We start from the raw sequence: 18,738 nt of genomic DNA, 5'->3' as shown, positions 1-18,738 counted from the left end.
TCAAATTGTTTAATTCTATTTTTAACATGATTGAATGGACAGAAGTGTGTGTGTATGTGTGTGTGCGTGTGTGTGTGCGCACGCATGCGTTCAGTCATGTCTGACTCTTTGCAGCCCCATTGACTGTAGCCCACCAGACTCTTCTGTCCATGGATTTCCCAGGCAAGAATACTGGAGTGGGTTGTCGTTTCCTACTCCAGGGGATCTTTCCAACCCAGGGATCAAACTTGAGTCTCTTTATGTCTCCTGCACTGGCAGGAGGGTTCTTGATCACTAGTGCCACCTCAAATGACCCCCCTCTCCCTCCACGCTATTCCTGATGCGTTTGAAAATCTGACCTCTGACTGGTTTGAGGATCAAGAACGGGTATGCCACTCTCACTGTGGAAATGAGTGGCAGTAAGTGGAGTCAAGTCAAAAGGAAGAATGCAGTCCCTCTGGTTGGAGTGTTGGCACAGAGGGCCTCCACCACGAGGATGGCGGGTGTGTAGAAAAGGACTCCGCAGCACTGAGACGCGGACGTCTTAAAACTCCAATGGCACGTCACAGGCTTATGCGTCCAACAGTCAGCGCTGAACTCTTCCTTACATTCAACCCTGTGATCCTGGCTGGGACGCCCTCCTGGGTGGCCCAGCCCTGAAGAGACCCTTTAGGGCCTGAGAAGTTACCTTTAAAGTCTGGATGTCTTATTCGAAGATGATCCTGTTCCCTTTCTCACCATTTCACCCGCTTCACCTAGCCTTCAATATTCTCCTCTCCTTCCAGCTTCTAGCATGACTGCAATTGGAGGGAGAGGATTGGATAACCGCCACACTGATCTGGCCCCAGTACCTTGACACAGACCAGATAACTGTCTGTGATGCCACAGCCAGCAGAACGTTTATCCTTTCTGGATAAAGCAAGACCTTCCCATGGTGTAATTCTCAAAAGGCCAGTTTTATTAATAATACCATTTATACATTTCTTAATTTTGGTTTATAAACTGGCAGGATCTTAAAGAAAATCTCCCACATCACCTCAACCTTCAAGTTGTATTAGTAGTACTGTTACTTGCTCAGTCACGTCCGACTCTTTGTGACCCATGGATTGTAGCCCACCAGCCTCCTCTTGTCCATAGAATTCTCCAGGCAAGAATACTGGAGTGGGTAGCCATTCTCTTCTCCAGGGGATCTTCCTGACCTAAGGATCGAATCTGGGTCTCCCGCATTGCAGGCAGATTCTTTACCATCTGAGTCATCACGGAAGCCCCAAGTAGCATTATTTTAGGGTAAAACCTAGGTAGAGCTTTGGTTGAGGCTAAGCCATTAGCTATCAGTTTACTTACAAACAAGCATAAGCATCTGATTGAGTTACTTCATGGGACAAATGTCTACCTGTCCTCTGATTGGCTGGTCCTCTTAGAAGTCAGCTGGTGTGTTGATTTCAGTACACTGCTAAGGTTTTCTTAGGAAAGTTCTGAGATGATTCATCAATGTGATTCTTCAGAATAGCATCAGGAAATAGGACAATGAAATCAATGTATGTGTTTTAAAGTCTGGTTGTAAGACACTTAGCAATGGTTGCCTATCTCCAGAGAGGGCGATGCTGCTGCTGCTGCTAAGTCACATCAGTTGTGTCCGACTCTGTGCGACCCCATAGATGGCAGCCTACCAGGCTCCCTCGTCCCTGGGATTCTCCAGGCAAGAACATTGGAGTGGGTTGCCATTTCCTTCTCCAATGCATGAAAGTGAAGTCGCTCAGTCGTGTCTGACTCTTTGAGGCCCCATAGACGGCAGCCCACCAGGCTCCCCTGTCCCTGGGATTATCCAGGCAAGAACACTGGAGTGGGTTGCCATTTCCTTCTCCAATGCATGAAAGTGAAGTCGCTCAGTTGTGTCCAACTCTTTGAGACCCCGTGGACTGCAGCCCACCAGGCTCCTCTGTCCATGGGATTCTCCAGGCAAGAGTACTGGAGTGGGTTGCCATTGTCTTCTCCTGAGAGGGCGATGGTACCTCGTTAAAGAGGATATGAAGAGAGAAATCTCCAAGCCTACTGGGAGATTCTTGTTATGAAGCTACTCATAATCAAGGAGGATAGAGCCTAAGATAATGAAACTTCCCCAGGGCTTCCCTGGTGGCTCAGTGGTAAAGGATCCACTTGCCAGGGCAAAAGACATGGGTTTGAGCCCTGGTCTGGAAAGATCCCATCTGCCTCAGAGCATCCGAGCCCATCCACTCACCGCCACTACTGATGCCCGAGTCCTACAGACTGTGCTCTGCAACAAGAGAAGCCCCTGCAAGGGGAAGCCAGCACACCGCAGCTAGACAGCAGCCCCCACGCGCCACAATTAGAGAAGGGCCCACGCAGCAGCGAAGACCCCGCACAGCAGAAATAAGCAGCAAACAACAGTCACGCCTGTTCACTAGGCAATGCCAACCCCAGTTCTAGCACATAGACCTTGTCAAGTCTTTCTGAGCATAAAAAAGTGAGGACAAGAACTTCTATTGCACACCACCACTTTGAGTATGAAATGACATATGTAAAACCATTGATCACTTACACAGGATCCTAAAAGTTGTCAGTTTCTAATCTCTACCCAATCTGCCAAGTGACGAAGAAAACTGCCATGAGGTTACGAACATCTTCATCTTCTCATAAATATATCTGATAAAATTTAGAGATCTATATCCTTAATTTCCAGGTTATTGTTTAGAAGAAGACTGATCTTTTATTTTTCAAATTAGCTGTTAAATTATTTGTTTAAGTTCACAAATAAGGACTTCCCTGGTGGCCCAGTGATTAGGACTCCGAGATTCCAATGCTAGGGGCGTGGGTTCAATCCCTGGTCAAGGAACTAAGATCCCACATGCCAAAAAGAAAATTTTTTTCAAATAAAATAAAATTCACAAATGATACAAGACCATTTGTCATAATTTTAAAAATTGAATGATGCAGAAGTCTATGGGGTATAAATTAAGTGTTCTCTCTTCTGCACCCCTTTTCCCAACACATTTCTACCCCAGAGGGTATATTGGATCATTTTAGGTCTTTCCCTATACATTTCCATTTTTCATAATCTCTCTTATTTTTATTATGAAAAATTTCAGAGAAAATTAGAATGTATGTAATGTGATTTTTTTTAATATAAAATACATTTTATGTTTAAACATTGGTTGGATATTAACTTTCTCTGCACACTATTTAGACACCCTCCCCCCTAAACTCAATCTCTTTCTCCTTCTCCTATTTTCTTTCTGCTATCATCTATCTATCGTCACCTGACTATCATTTATTTTCCCATCTAGCTAGCTATAGAGAGGGATAACTCTTGGTTTTATTTTTTAATAAATACTATAACACATTGTTCAGCGACTTTTCACTTTGTAATCCGCCTTGAAATGTCTATAATCTTGAAATATATATCCTCCATGTCTTTGATATATCTGTATTTCTGCTATTTAAGTATCTGTGTAGCAGTCCATTTTATGGATATATTATCATTGTCACCACCGCCCACAGATGCACATTTGAATTATTTCTGTTTCGTCCAGTCATCAGTCCTTTTCCTTTAGATTCCGAGTTTTCACACCTTATTTGGAAATACTTCTCTCTTCATAACCACATTTAAAAAATGAAACATGTTCATTTCCAGATTTGTTTCATGTTAACCTTTTAAATCTGCTTTGAATTTTTTGCTTAAGATGCAAGACAGGGATTTAATATTGTATCCCCTCCCCCACATTCAGTGTTCTCAGCCCCGTCCTCTCCCAGTGGGCTTGAAATGCTGCTTTCAGTTAGGGTGTGCTGAATTTCGTACCGTACCTGCTGAGCTTTTCTACGTCATCCACTGTTTCTGGCAAGGCGATGCCCTTGGTTTCAGGCAGGAGCATCACAAGGGCACCGCAGATGGATGCCAGGGTACCTGTGGAACAGGGAAACAGCGTTATGGTCCCCAGATGGCACAGCTGCCCGCATTGCCCCCTGCGCCCTCTGGAAGCCGCTGTGCTCACCACCCTAACTCCCCCCCCCCCCCGCCCCCGCAGCAGTGCTCCAGACAGGTCACCCTGCCTGGCTCCCCAGCGATCCTCTGTCACAATCTCACAGTTCCCCAGCGTCCTCAGACCCTTGACACCCCCACTGCCCCTGCACTCTTGACGTCCATCCATATACTCATCTCACAATTATTTACCCGAGACCTACTAAGTGCTGAACACTCTGAGAAGCGCCTGCCTCCTACTTCAGGCGGGAAACAGAGGCCACTCCAGAGGAGTCCCTCAGCATCCTTTGGCTGCCCCCGTCCCTGCCCTCCTCCCATAGCGTGACCCGGCAAGGCTGGTCCCCACGTCTGCCCAAGAGCAGCTCTTGGAGTCTTTTGGGCTCCTCGCTGTAGGGGTTCATCCTCTCTCTCCAGCAGCTTTACCCTACTGGTGACGCCTTGAAAGGTATTCAAATCTCTTCTCTCTACAGAGCCTTCTTGCAACCTCACAGGATCCTCTAACTACCATCCTCCTTTCTGTCTTAGAACCGAAATCCTTGAAACACCATCCTTTCTTGCTTTCTGTGAAAGTTGCTCAGTCGTGTCCAATTCTTTGCGACCCCATGGACTATCCAGCCAGGCCAGAATACTGAGTGGGTAGCCTTTCTCTTCTCCAGGGGATCGTCCCAAACCAGGGATCGAACCCAGGTCTCCCCACATTGCAGGCGGATTCTTTACCAGCTGAGCCACAAGGAAAGCCCAAGAATACTGGAGTGGGGAGCCCATCCCTTCTCCAGCGGACCTTCCCAACCCAGGAATCGAACTGGGGTCTCCTGCATTGCAGGCAGATTCTTTACCAACTGAGTGATCAGGGACATATCTTCATATTCTAGTGCTGTGCCGGTAAATACCTAACAACTGGTTCTCCAGAAAACAAAGCCCTGATTTTCAGCGTTTGCCTCATTTCCACGGTGTAAATACGCCCGTTGTGGATGTACGTCATTCATACCGGCAATGCAGCCTTGCGGGTGAGGCTCTGGGGAGATGGGCAGCAGTATCTCCACATGGACTCCAGTGGACACACCAGCCTCAAGGTCAGACACAGCAAAGCTCAATGAATCAGGAACTGAGCAGATGTATTTATTACCTCTGTGTCTCATCTCGTATACTGAATTTTTAATGATAACTGTTAGTCATTCAGTCACATTCAGTCATTCAGTCACTTTGGTGACCCCATGGACTGTAGCCCGCCAAGCTCTTCCATCCATGGGATTCTCCAGGCAAGAACACTGGAGTGGGTTGCCATTTCCTTCTCCATGGGATCTCTCCGATTCAGGGACTGAACCTGGGTCTCCTGCATTGCAGGCAGATTCTTTACTATCTGAGCCACCGGGGTGGCTCCAAGATTCTTGAAAACTTGCCAGCTGACCTTGGTGGGCCAGAGTCACATCCCACTCCCATCTGCTCGAGTCTGGGCTCTTCTCCTCAGTGTTTCGCTGGCCTGGTTCCCGCCAGATGACCAGGGACCACCACCACCAGGCCCAGCAGCCCTGCTTCTGGCCCCTGCTGCCCAGCCTCACGGCAGCTCTGGCAGCTGGTGGCCTCACCTGCTACCCCCCTGACATCCCCGCCCCTCGAGTTCCTGGTCTCCCCACTGCTTCCCTCGCGTCCCCTGCCTGGCGCCTCTCACTCTGCTGACGCTGGACACTTGTGGCTCCTCGGGGCTCCGTCTTGGGCCCGTTCTTTCCTCTCTGCTCTGTTTGCTATGTGTGGGGGGTTCAGTCACTCCCATGGTTTCAGGGGTTATCTTCATCCAGGTGGCTTCCAAACCTTCATCTTGAGGCCACTTTACTCCTGACTCAGCTTGTCAAACCTACTGCCTCCTCACCATTTCAGCCTGGATTTCTTAGAGGCACCTCATCCTACAAGCAGCCCAGATAGAATCCCTGCACGTCCTCCCACAGACAGGCTTCTGTAATGCGCTAAACCCTCCTATGGCTCCCCCAGTCAGCAGCGTCGCGGCCCCTCTCCCTGCTCGCTCTGGTCCCTCACCCAGTCAGCCAGCCCCTCTTGGCCAGTTCAACCTCCAGTGTATTTCTTCAGACCAATCCACTCCTCAACACCTTCGTGCCATCACCTCAGACCCAGTCCTGACCTGATTACAGCAACATTCTTTTAATTGTCTCCCTACTAGCTCCGTCCCCTCTAAGTCCTTAGCATATCTGCCATCAGAGTGAAGTTTCTAAAAGGCAGACCTGACCCTGCCAACCCCAGCTTAAACTCCACACGGCTTCCCACTGCTGTTTGGATACAGAGCAGACCCTTTGCACGTCTGGTGGTCGGGCCCCAGCTGGTCTCCCCAGCCTTGTCTCTCTTCAGGCCTTGCCTCACACAGGGCACTCTGTGGAAAAGGTCGCCATTTCCTCCTCTGGGGGATCTTCCCAACTCAGGGATTGAACCTGGGTCTCCTGCATTGCAGGCCAGTTCTTCACCATCTGAGTCACCTGGGAGGCCCCAACTTCCTCTTACCGTAGGTCTTTCCATTGCCTGGAGCACCAGCCTGCACCTCTCACGTGAATAACCTCTCCTCACCTTCCCATCTCAACAGAGGCCTCATTGCTCCCTGCCTCTCTCTCCTCTTGACCCCATGGGATGGGTTAGCGATCCTGTGATGTGTTCTCATGCACCCTTCTTTCTTTTCATATTTGTTTATTTATTTACTGGCCATGCCAGGGGTCTTAGTTGTGGCGTGTGGGGTCTAGTTCCCTGACCAGGGATTGACCCCCAGAATTGGAAGAACAGTCTTAGCCACTGGACCACCAAGGAAGGCCAAAAGGGAAAGTCGCTCAGTCGTGTCCGACTCTGCGATCCTGCCAGGCTCCCCTGTTCATGGAATTTTCCAGGCAAGAGTACTGGAGTGGGTTGCCACTTCCTACTCCAAGGGAAGTCCAAAGGCACCTTCTTCATCACCCGCTCTTGTGAGTGGTGGTTTGGAAAGGCAGCTCCCTCTGCAAAGCAAGGGCCTGCCCCACAGTACCAGCGCCCAGCTCAGCCAGCCCGCCTCGCGGCCAGTCCCCCATCTTGAGGGACTGGGCTCTTAGACGGCTCTGTCTTGGCTGAACAATGCCTTCTCTTTGCTTTTTCATGCTGGCCCAGAATCAATGCTGAGCTTGTTTATCAGATCCCATGAAATAGTCTGAAATGACCATTTACTAAATCACCGGTGAGACGCTGACTCTGTGGTCTCAGCCCAGCTGAAGGACTACTGCATTCCTGGGTTTATTTCCTCATGGATGCAATATTTTCATTGGAGTTTAAAACTGCTGAGCAGTGAGTGACCAGCCTTCTTTACCAGGAGCAAGCAAGTGGAGGTGGAGGAAAGGAGGTGAGCAAGGAGCCAGCCAGCATCCTCTCTTGCTGATAAGGAGAGGGGAGGGGGGTATGAGACCTGGGAAAGTTCTTAAGTTGAACACTTTTTATTGCAACTCTATAATGTAAAACAAATTTAAATGATTTAGGGCCCCCATTTCACTGTGGTTCCTCAAAACCTGTAAGAGCTATGGGAAGAGCAAATGAATATCATGAATATCAAACCTGGTCATCATTGTAGGTTCTATTAATACAAAGAATGCAAATGAAAGCATTTAAGAATAGTGCATGCAGCGAATATTTACCAAAGATGATAAGAGGTAGTTCCAGCCAAATGGCAGCTAGCCGGAAGAGCAGAAACGGGGCTATAATCCCCCCAAAATCACATAAACCGGAACACAGTGAAACCCCAAAGTTTCTGCAGAATAAAAAAGTTGTTTGAAATAAAAATATTTAAATAACTTCAGGATGAATAATATTTTCAGATTTCTAAGTAACAGGAATGGTAACAATATTTCCCATTTCTCTAGTGTTTGACATTGAAAACGTCTCCTCCCTCATACTCTATGCAAATCATTTCCTACGCAATTCATTTCCAAGCTGCTCCAGCTCAGATCTGTCACTCTGTGACCCAGAGTCACAGCGAGGTATTGGAGCCAGGGGGCGGAGTCTCCGGTATTGGTGGGAATCAATCATCCATTAGCGGCTTACTACCCAGGCCACTCTGTGGCACTCATGTGCCCTCGTGGGCGCCTAGACTGACAGTTAGGTGTGCTCATGAATATTCCCCCCCAGAAAGGAGGCCAGTTTGTACTTGCTGTGCACATTGGTTGATTTCGTCCTTCGGGAACTGCCTGTGGAGTGTGGTCAGAGCAGAGGCTGGAGCCTTCACACAGAGTGGAGATGATGATGTGAAATCTAACTCATACCACAGGCACGCTCACCAGATTTTCTGATTTCAAGTCTAATGCGTGTGTGCGTGTGTGCGTGTGTGCTCGGTTGCTTCAGTCGTGTCTGACTCTTTGCAACCCCATGGACTGTAGCCCGCCAGGCTCCTCTGTCCATGGGATTCTCCAGGCAGGAACACTGGAGTGGGTTGCTGTTTCCTTCTCCAGGGGATCTTCCCGACCCAGGGATCGAACCCGTGTCTCCTGTGTCTCCTGAATTGCAGGAGGTCAACTTAAAACATGCAGCTGCAGAATTACTTAGGAGAAACCATGGTACGGATGTTGGAATTACCGTAATGTTGTTGGGTACAATTCTGAATTTACCAAATAGACAATTTCAAAGGCCATGGTTATGCCTAGTCTTCCCAGGGTAGCAACAGTGGTCCTCAACCAGGGTATTCCTGCAAACACACAAAGTTTGGGAGGAAGAGTTAGGGGTCAACTTTACTTTCAGTACAATTGTACAAAACAACAAAAGGCATTTGCTTAGTGTTCTCCCAGCCTAATTAAGTGCAAATGAGGTGTGTGTGTGCTTAGTCATGTCCGACTCTTTGTGACCCCATGGACTATAGCCCAGCAGGCTTCTCTGTCAGTGGGATTCTCCAGGCAAGAATATTGGAGTGGGGTTGCCATGTCTTCCTCCAGGGGATCTTCCCGACCCAGGGATGGAGCCCACATCTCCTGGGCCCTTTCCTTCTTCCTCCATGGTAATGAGTGGGAAATGCCAGATGTTTGGTATTAAATGTTTTCTTTCTTTGGGGCATTAAGAGAAGAAAGAGTACCATGTCTGCCCTAAAAAGTCAGTACTTTAAATTTGTTAAGAGTTGGGCAGTTGATGACATCCTTTTTAAGGACGCTGGTAGGCTATAGTCCATGGGGTTGCAAAGAATCAGACATGACTGAGCGACTTCACTTTCTTTCTTTCTATCAGTTCAGTTCAGTCGCTCAGTCATGTCCGACTCTTTGCGACCCCATGAATCACAGCACGCCAGGCCTCCCTGCCCATCACCAACTCCCAGAGTTCACTCAAGCTCATGTCCATCGAGTCGGTGATGCCATCCAGCCATCTCATCCTCTGCCATCCCCTTCTCCTCCTGCCCCCAATCCCTCCCAGCATCAAAGTCTTTTCCAATGAGTCAACTCTTCGCATGATGTGGCCAGAGTATTGGAGTTTCAGCTTCAGCATCAGTCCTTCCAATGAACACCCAGGATTGATTTCCTTTAGGATGGACTGGTTGCATCTCCTTGCAGTCCAAGGGACTCTCAGGAGTCTTCTCCAACACCACAGTTCAAAAGCATCAATTCTTCAATGCTCAGCTTTCTTCACAGTCCAATACTCACATCCATACATGACTACTGGAAAAACCATAGTTTGACTAGACGGACCTTTATTGGCAAAGTAATGTCTCTGCTTTTGAATATGCTACCTAGGTTGGTCATAACTTTCTTTCCAAGGAGTAAGTGACTTTTAATTTCATGGCTGCAGTCACCATGTGCAGTGATTTTGGAGCCCCCAAAATAAAGTCTGACGCTGTTTCCACAGTTCCCCATTTATTTGCCATGAAGTGATGGGACCAGATGCCTTGATCTTAGTTTTCTGAACGTTGAGCTTTAAGCCAACTTTTTCACTCTCCTCTTTCACTTTCATCAAGAGGCTCTTTAGTTCCTCTTCACTTTCTGCCATAAGGGTGGTGTCATCTGCATATCTGAGGTTATTGATATTTCTCCCAGCAATCTTGACTCCAGCTTGTGCTCCTTTCAGCCCACTGTTTCTTTCTATAGTTGTATACAGTGTTGTGTTAGTTTCTGATGGAGAGCAGAGTGATTCAGCGATGCACATACATTCTTTTTCATATTCTTTTCCATTATGACTTATCACAAGATATTGAATCTAGTTCCCTGGGCTATGCTTTGTCGTTTAGTCATTCTCTATATCATCGTTGGCATCTGCTAACCCCAAGCTCTCTCTCCATCCCTCTCCTGTGCCCCCCTCCCTTGGCAACCACAAGCCTGTTCTCTGTGCCTGTGAGTCTGTTCTTGTTTCATAGATAAGCTCATTTGTGTCATATTTTAGATTCCTCCTGTGAGTAATGTCATATGATATTTCTCCTTCTGTCGGACTTACTTTGCTTAGAATGATCATCTCTAGGTCCACCCACGTTGCTACAAATGGCACTGTTTCATTCTTTTCTACGGCTGAATCGCATTCCACTGTATATATGTACAACAATGTATATATGTACATCTTCTTTATTCATTCATCTGATCATGGACATTTAAGCTGTTTCCATGTCTTGGCTATTGTGAATAGTGCTGCTATGAACACAGAGGGGCATGTATGTTTTGAATTATAGTTTTGTTCAGACATCCGCTCAGGAGTAGGATTGCTGGGTCATACGGCAACTCTATTTTTAGCTTTTTGAAGAACCTCCATACTGTCCTCTTTTTCGTGGTTATACCAGGTACATTCCCACAATAGTGTAGGAGGGTTCCCTTTTCTCCACAGCCTTTCCAGAACTTGCTATCTGTAGACTTTCTAATGATGACCTTTCTGACTGGTGTGAGTAGGTGCCTCGTTGCAGTTTTGATTTGCTGCCCCCCTCTCTTAGTAGATGTGGCATGAGCACGTATGACCGCATGAACAGGAGCTTGCCTGCTCTCCAAAGTCAAGGGTGTTCAGCGTGCACCTGACGTTCATCTTTGAAAAGGAAACCTTCCCCCTTTATGAAATGGAGCAGGACCCCATGGTCCTTGCCCCAACCACGAACCATGGCCTCTGCCTGCCTTTTGCCTGTGGAAAACTTTGGTCAAAGAATAAGTTTAATCAGAGAAGTGAGAATTGTGGAAAACAAAGGAAAACAGGTAAAGGAGATTAAATAATAATAACGCCGTCGTTAAGCACAGTCAAGGACCTTTACTTCTTTCTCACGGGCTATAGATACTATTCTGAGCCATATCCTGTGAGCTGTCTTACAGATACTAGAACACCAGGCGGAGAAGTTAACTCCCTGATGATTAGACTGCACCCAGGACAGGAGCTGCCATAGTTGAACGGGCCTCAGAGAACTGGGGACAAATGGACCCTGGAAATGAAGATTAACTGTGCCGAAAGCAACCAAGATGATGCTGGTCAGACCACTGATGACCAATTTGAAGATGACTGTCACAGCTGACTGTGCCATTTCTGCATGTAGCCCTCCTCCCACACTCTGTCTAGTAAAGCTCTCACCCCGCAGCTGGTCGTGGTGGTGGTGGTGGGTGGGCGTTGGCCTTTGCACAGACATCAGCCACCCTCCCCTCCAGTTGCCGGCATCTGAAATAAAGCAAAGTTTCCGCTTCCCTGGTGGCTCAGAGGTTAAAGCATCTGCCTCCATTGTGGGAGACCCGGGTTCAATCCCTGGGTCGGGAAGATCCCCTGAAGAAGGAAATGGCAATCCACTCCAGTATTCTTGCCTGGAGAGTCCCATGGACGGAGAAGCCTAGTAGGTGGCAGTCCATGGGGTCCCAAAGAGTTGGACATGACTGAGCGACTTCACCTTCCTTTCCGCCAACCTGGCTGTTTATTGGCTTTTGTGCTGTGAGCAGCCGGACCCACCACACAGCTTTCTGTAACATTTATACTCATACTTGTTTATGCTCACTTAGCATTAAATGGTCCTCCTGACTTCTAGAATTACTGCACTTTCCTGAATATGTAATTTTTTAGTTGAAAAGTAGGCATGAATGAGGAGGATGAGAGAAGATGCTGAAGCTCTGTAGATTTATGTGTGTTCTCTTCAGAGAATCAGCTGAGTTCAGTCCAGTTGTTCAGTCATGTCCAGCTCTTTGTGACCCCCTGGACTGCAGCACACCAGGCCTCCCTGTCCATCACCAACTCATGTCCATTGAGTCAGTGATGCCATCCAACCATCTAATCCTCTGTTGTCCCTTTCTCCTCCTGCCTTCAATCTTTCCCAGCATCAGGGTCTTTTCCAATGAGTCAGCTCTTTGCATTAGGTGGCCAAAGTATTGGAGTTTCAGCTTCAGCATCAGTCCTTCCAATGAATATTCAGGACTTATTTCCTTTAGGATTGACTGGTTGGATCTCCTTGCAGTCCAAGGGATGCTCAAGAGTCTTCTCCAACATCACAGTTTAAAAGCATCAATTCTTTGGTGCTTAGCCTTCTTTAAGGTCCAACTCTTACATCCAAACACGACTACTGGAAAAACCATAGCTTTCACTAGACAGACCTTGGCCGGCAAAGTAATGGATATTCAGAGAATACCCAACTACTAAAGAAAGCTAAAACTCATTAAACCAAAGAACTGCCAAGGAGGGCGAGAGAGAAAAAGAGGGCTCCAGAGTGCAGGTCATGACTGGGAGGCTCCACCTTGTCACATGCTTGTTGCTCGCTGGCCAGGACGTCCTGGTGTCCTGGGCATTGCTCTAGCTGAGGACACCCGCAGTGCCCACGTTACTGTCACGTCAGGAGGGAGCAGCAGCAGAGATGCACTGATGCGCTGGGCCGCCATCTGCTCTGGCATAGTTGTAAACACATGTTGTATTTAGCTTTACTGTTCCATTAAGGCCAGGGAAGGGGACCAGGAAATGCATTCCACCCCTTCCTCCAGTGAGCAGGTGGGGCAGTGCCAGGTGCTGGGGAACGGAAAGTGGCAGCTGGTGCCCAGATTCCCTGGGTCCCAGCCCGACCGGGCAACCTCTTGCTGCTCTGTGGCTGCAGAGGAGAATGCCTCCAGCTCCCATGGAAATTACTTGATTACCCACGTTAGGTTCTTAAGCTACAGCTTTTTCTACTGAGTCAAGATTGCTCTATGAGTGAGTCCCACTGACAACTTTAATGACAATTTAGTCTTATAACTGATCATTCACGGGGAAAAAAACCAAAAACCAAGAAACCAAATTAAAACACACACACACACTCAGCATGAGAGATGTATGTGGTTAGCTCAGTGAAGACAGGTCAACAGCTAGTCAATTCAGTAAAAGGTTAAGAAAATGCTTTCAGGTTTTCTTAAGAATCTCAACTCTTTCTAAGCAGTAAAGGCCAGTATCTAACTGCACTGGACACAGATTCTGTCGAAAAGTGTGACAAAAGAAAGTTCGAGAAGCGTCACACTGTTTCAACAAAAGGGTAAAATGCAAACAATTTATAGGAGGTGTAAGGGATGTGTGAATATTAAGAGCGCACATAAAAACTTCTGACCAAACCAGTAATAGTCTAAGTTCCCCCTGGAGTGACAATAGATATCTTTTGATAGCAGTGGCAAGAAACAAGACAATTTAAGATTGAGGACTGAAGCTGAAACTACCTCCATGAACTCCCGAGGACACAGAGAAAGAGGGTCCCTCTGAAGGGGATTTGGTCAAACTGCTAGATATTATTGAGAATAATTCCTCAGTTTTTGAAGAAAGGATGCAGGGTTTTAAACAAACACAACTTTATCTCTCCCCTGAATGCCCCATCTGCAACAGACTCATTAATACTTTTTACTTAAAGAGAAAAGTCCAAGACAGCTTTTTCATTTCAAAAAGACTTACCCAAACAGCCGGGTTTATAGCCATCTTGAATAAATTCAAATTAAAACTGGCAGATGAGTATGGGTCTTAAAAAGCTCTTTTAAACGCAGGCAGAACACTCTCTGATATAAATCACAATAACATCTTTTTCAATCCAGCTCCCAGAATAATGGAAATAAAAGCAAAAATAAACAAATGGGTCCTAGTTAAGCTCAAAAGCTTTTGCAGAGCAAAGGAAACAATAAACAAAATGAAAAGACAGCCCACAGTTGGGAGAAAATATTTGCAAATGATGTGACTGATAAGGAATTAGTCTCCAAAATTTACAAACAGCTTATGATGCCTAGTAGCATCAAAACAAACAATCCACTCAAAAAATGGGCAGAAGACCTGAATAGACATTTCTCCAAAGAGGAAATACAGATGGCCAATAGGCACATGAAAAGATATTCAACATCACTAGTTATTAGAGAAACACAAATCAAAAGTTCAATGAGATGTCACCTCACACTGGTCAGAATGGCTATCATCAAAAAAAAAAAAAAAATCCACAAACAACAAAAGTTGCAGAGGGTGTGGAGAGAAGGGAATGCTCCTGCAATGTTGATGGGAATATAAATTGGTACAGCCACTATGCAGAACAGTTTGGAGACTCCTGAAAAAGCTAAAACTAGAACTACCGTATGACCCTACAATCCCACTCTTGGGCATGCATTCGGAGAAAACCACGGCCCCAATAGACACATGTACCCCAGTGTTCATCGCAGCAGTTTACAATAGGTAAGACATGAAAGCAACCTTCATGTCCATCAACGGGGGAATGGATAAAGAAGATGTGGTACACACACACACACACACACACACACACACACACACACACGGACTATTACTCAGCCATTAAAAAGAATGAAAAATGCCATCTGTAACAACATGGATGGACTTAGAGAGTGTATACTGAGCGAAGTAAGACAGAGAGAAGGAGGAGAAATATCACATGATGTTCCTTAGATGTGGGATCTAACGAGAAATAATACAGATGAACTTACTTACAAAACAGAAAGAGGCTCAAAGACTTAGAAAACGAACTTACGGTTGCCAAGGGGAAGGAATAGTTAGGGACTTTGGGAAGGTCATGTTCACACTGCTATATTTAAAATGGATAACCAGCAAAGTCCTATTGTACAGCACATGGAACTCTGCTCAGTGTTATGTGGCAGCCTGGATGGGAGGGAGGTCTGGGGGAGGAAGGATACTTGTATATGTATGGCTGAGTCCCTTTGCTGTTCACCTGAAATGATCACAACATTATTAATCGGCTATATCCCACAGAAAATAATTTTTTTAAAATAAAAAGCTCTTTTATTTTTCAGGCTTTAATTAGAATTCAAAAATTTGGGTCAGAGATAGGGGGTCTTAGATGAGGATACAGCCCGAACGATTGTTTTGAAATTGTTTTCCAGAATTTCATTCTCCAGTCAGGCTTCGTGGGGGGAATGCTGGTTAAACAGTTTTCTCTGAGATAATTTTAGAGCTGATTCCCCTAAAAGGCTGCTCAGTATTCTTCTCAGGGGCAGTCATCCTGGTGATGACGTCAAGAATGGCTGAGAGGAAAAGTCTTTCTAATGTTAATTCAACAGCCCAAGGAACCAAGTGCAAAAGTTCCCTTAAGTGGAAGTGAGGACTCTCAGCTCAGGCAAGCAACCCCTGCTAACATTTGGTATTCACACACAGCACTACGAATTTGAACTTACTCTTGGCAGTCAGTTACGACAAGCGTGAGACTATGAAAGCAGCCGTATCTGCAGAACACACAAATTAAATGCGTCCAGAATAGGAGCAAGTCGTTTCCATTGCTGCTAAGAACAACTCTAAGACTTGGGAAACTCGGTCTACAAAATAAAACCGACCAGATCAAACAGAAAAGTCTATTCTTTGTCTTCTGTTTTCCAATATATGAACGTGTTCTCTGTAAGACAGCTTGGTTCCCACCCACTTAGTTACTTCAATATGGGTTTGGACGTTTGATCTTCAGTGCTTTCTGGGATCGTGCTAGAGGCAACACACATTAAAACCATCCCAGTCCGTCTGGGGCCAGAGAAAATCTTCTGGGGGAGAGTTCTATCATGAAAAGATGGGCCACGCTTAAGTCATTTTTTTTCTTTACTTTCCTGATTTCATATGCAATGAATATGTAATTAATATTTGATTCCTATTCCATATAGGATGAGAACAGATGACCCTGTCTTAGGAAACTACATTTAAAAATTAAACCTAAAACTATAAAGTGCCAAAGTAAAATGGAAAGATCAGTGAAGTATCCAGTGGTCCTCATTTGTTGTCTTCTACTAAATTGCGCATAACGCCCAAAGATAGAAATTGAAACGAACTTACGGTTGCCAGGGTGAAGGGATAGCTAGGGAGGTTGGGATGGTCATGTACACATTGCCGTATTTAAAATGGGTAACCAACAAAGACCTACTGTACAGCACATGGAACTCTGCTCAGTGTCACGTGGCAGCCTGGACGGGAGGAGGGTTTGGGGGAGAACGGACACATGTGTATGTGTGGCTGAGCCCCTCTGCTGTTCACCTGAAACCATCACAGTGTTGTTAATCGGCTATACCCCAATATGAAACAAAAAGTTCAAAAAAAAAAAAAAAGAAATTATGTCTACCTTGTTTATCGCTCTATCTTTACTCCTAGTTCAGTTCAGTTCAGTTGCTCAGTCGTATCCGACTCTTTGCGACCCCATGAATCGCAGCACGCCAGGCCTCCCTGTCCATCACTAACTCCCAGAGTTCACTCAAACTCACGTCCATTGAGTCAGTGATGCCATCCAGCCATCTCACCCTCTGTCGTCCTCTTCTCCTCCTGCCCCCAATCCCTCCCAGCATCAGAGTCTTTTCCGATGTGTCAATTCTTCGCATGAGGTGGCCAAAGTACTGGAGTTTCAGCTTTAGCATCATTCCTTCCAAGAACACCCAGGACTAATCTCCTTCAGAATGAACTGGTTGGACCTCCCTGCAGTCCAAGGGACTCTCAAGAGTCTTCTCCACCACCACAGTTCAAAAGCGTCAATTCTTTGGCGCTCAGCTTTCTTCACAGTCCAACTCTCACATCCATACATGACCACTGGAAAAACCATAGTCTTGACTAGATGGACCTTTGTTGGCAAAGTAATGTCTCTGCTTTTGAATATGCTATCTAGGTTGGTCATAAGTTTCCTTCCAAGGAGTAAGCGTCTTTTAATTTCATGGCTGCAGTCACCATCTGCAGTGATTTTGGAGCCCCAGAAAATAAAGTCTGCCACTGTTTCCCCATCTATTTGCCATGAAGTGATGGGACCAGATGCCATGATCTTCGTTTTCTGGATGTTGAGTAGTTTTAAGCCAACTTTTTTACTTTCCTCTTCCACTTTCATTAAGAGGCTCTTTAGTTCTTCTTCACTTTCTGCCATAAGGGTGGTGTCATCTTCATATCTAAGGGTATTGATATTTCTCCCGGCCATCTTGATTCCAGCTTGTGCTTCTTCCAGCCCAGCGTTTCTCATGATGTACTCTGCATGTAAGTTAAATAAGCAGGGTGACAATATATAGCCTTGATGTCCTCCTTTTCCTATTTGGAACCAGTCTGTTGTTCCATGTCCAGTTCTCACTGTTGCTTCCTGAGCTGCATACAGGTTTCTCAAGGGGCAGGTCGGGTGGTCTGGTGCTCCTAGTTTAGTGGCAGCAATTAATAGACACTAAGCAGATGTGCATATATCTTCTGCAAGTTTTTTTTTTTTTTTTTTTGGCCACACAGGGAGGCTTGCAGAATCTTAGTTCCATGAACAGGGGATCAAACCTGGGCTGTGGCAGTGAAAGCACTGAGTCCCAACTGCTGGACCACCAGGGAATCCCCTTCCCCAACTCTTATAATGCATTAGCTCAGTGTGGTAGGTTGAACGATGTTCCCCAAAGTTCAGGTTCACCAGAACCTCAGAGTATGGCCTTATTTCAAAATAGGGTCTTTGCAGATGTCATGGTTAAGTTAAGGCCCAGAGATGCAGAGAAGGGCATATGAAGATGGAGACAGAGATGGGAATGCTGTCCAGGAATGCCAGGGATGGCTGGCAACCACCAGAAGCCTAGAAGGGACAGGCAAGTATCCTCACTGAGAGCCTTCAGGGAAAGCGAGGCCCTGCCTACACCTGGAGTTCAGACTCCAGCCTCCAGGATATGAAAGAACAAATCTGTGTTGCAAGCCACGCAGTTTATGGTATTTTGATACAACAGCTCTAGGAAACTCATGTGCTCAAGAAAAATGAGATAAATGCAAACAGTTCTGTTTATCATCAACCATTCCAATATGACAGGATTTCTGCCCCTTCTCATTCTGAAGATGGGCATTCCTGTAATGGTATTTAAATAGGGTTATTTGATGTTTTAGGATTTCATAAGCATATTATTAATGAACTTATCTATAAATGTCTGACTATTTTGACACTGCAAAGAGCCAAGTCATTGGAAAAGTCCCTGATGCTGGGAAAGATTGACGGCAAAGGGAGAAAGGGGTGACAGAGGATGAGATGGTTGGGTTGCATCATTGACTCAATGGATGTGAGTTTGAGCAAACTTTGGGAAATAGTTGGGGGACAGAGGAGCCTGGTGTGCTGCAGTCCATGAATCAGCACAGGTGGTTCATACTTCTGAGAACCGTGCTTTACTTTGTCCATACTCTTCACCAGGTTGTCAACCTCTCCAAGTCAAGAAATGTATTTTTCTCCCCTTTGTAACCTTCATGTTTCGCAGGGAATTAGTGATATGAAGGAAATGTGAAACAGGGTCAATGACATCACAAAATTAAGTCAGATAAAGGTGATCAAAAGCAAACTACATTAATTCCATTTCTGGGTATATATATGAGAAAAAACCAAAGCCACTGACTGGAAAAGATACAGACACCCCAGT

The 18,738-nt window shown here is 46.0% G+C and overlaps 1 protein-coding gene across 2 annotated transcripts in view; it reads right to left on the bottom strand.

Moving 5' to 3' along the window:
• Positions 1-18,738, bottom strand: part of SLC22A3 (solute carrier family 22 member 3) — a 99,478-nt gene that overhangs the window by 2,210 nt on the left and 78,530 nt on the right. The window contains exons 8-10 of one of the 2 annotated variants that reach the window (XM_012183210.4): positions 8,564-8,672; positions 7,630-7,742; positions 3,802-3,901 (exon numbers count right to left, since the gene is read on the bottom strand). In XM_012183210.4, coding sequence (XP_012038600.3) covers positions 3,802-3,901; positions 7,630-7,742; positions 8,564-8,672 — 322 coding nt within the window. The remainder of the gene's footprint in view (positions 1-3,801; positions 3,902-7,629; positions 7,743-8,563; positions 8,673-18,738) is intronic. The other variant, XM_060419313.1, reaches the window with a different exon arrangement.

Source organism: Ovis aries, chromosome 8 (assembly GCF_016772045.2).
Source record: "Ovis aries strain OAR_USU_Benz2616 breed Rambouillet chromosome 8, ARS-UI_Ramb_v3.0, whole genome shotgun sequence".
NCBI classification, from domain to species: Eukaryota; Metazoa; Chordata; class Mammalia; order Artiodactyla; family Bovidae; genus Ovis; species Ovis aries.
Note: the sequence above shows the minus strand (reverse complement) of the source record. Positions and strands in the feature narration are given on the sequence as shown.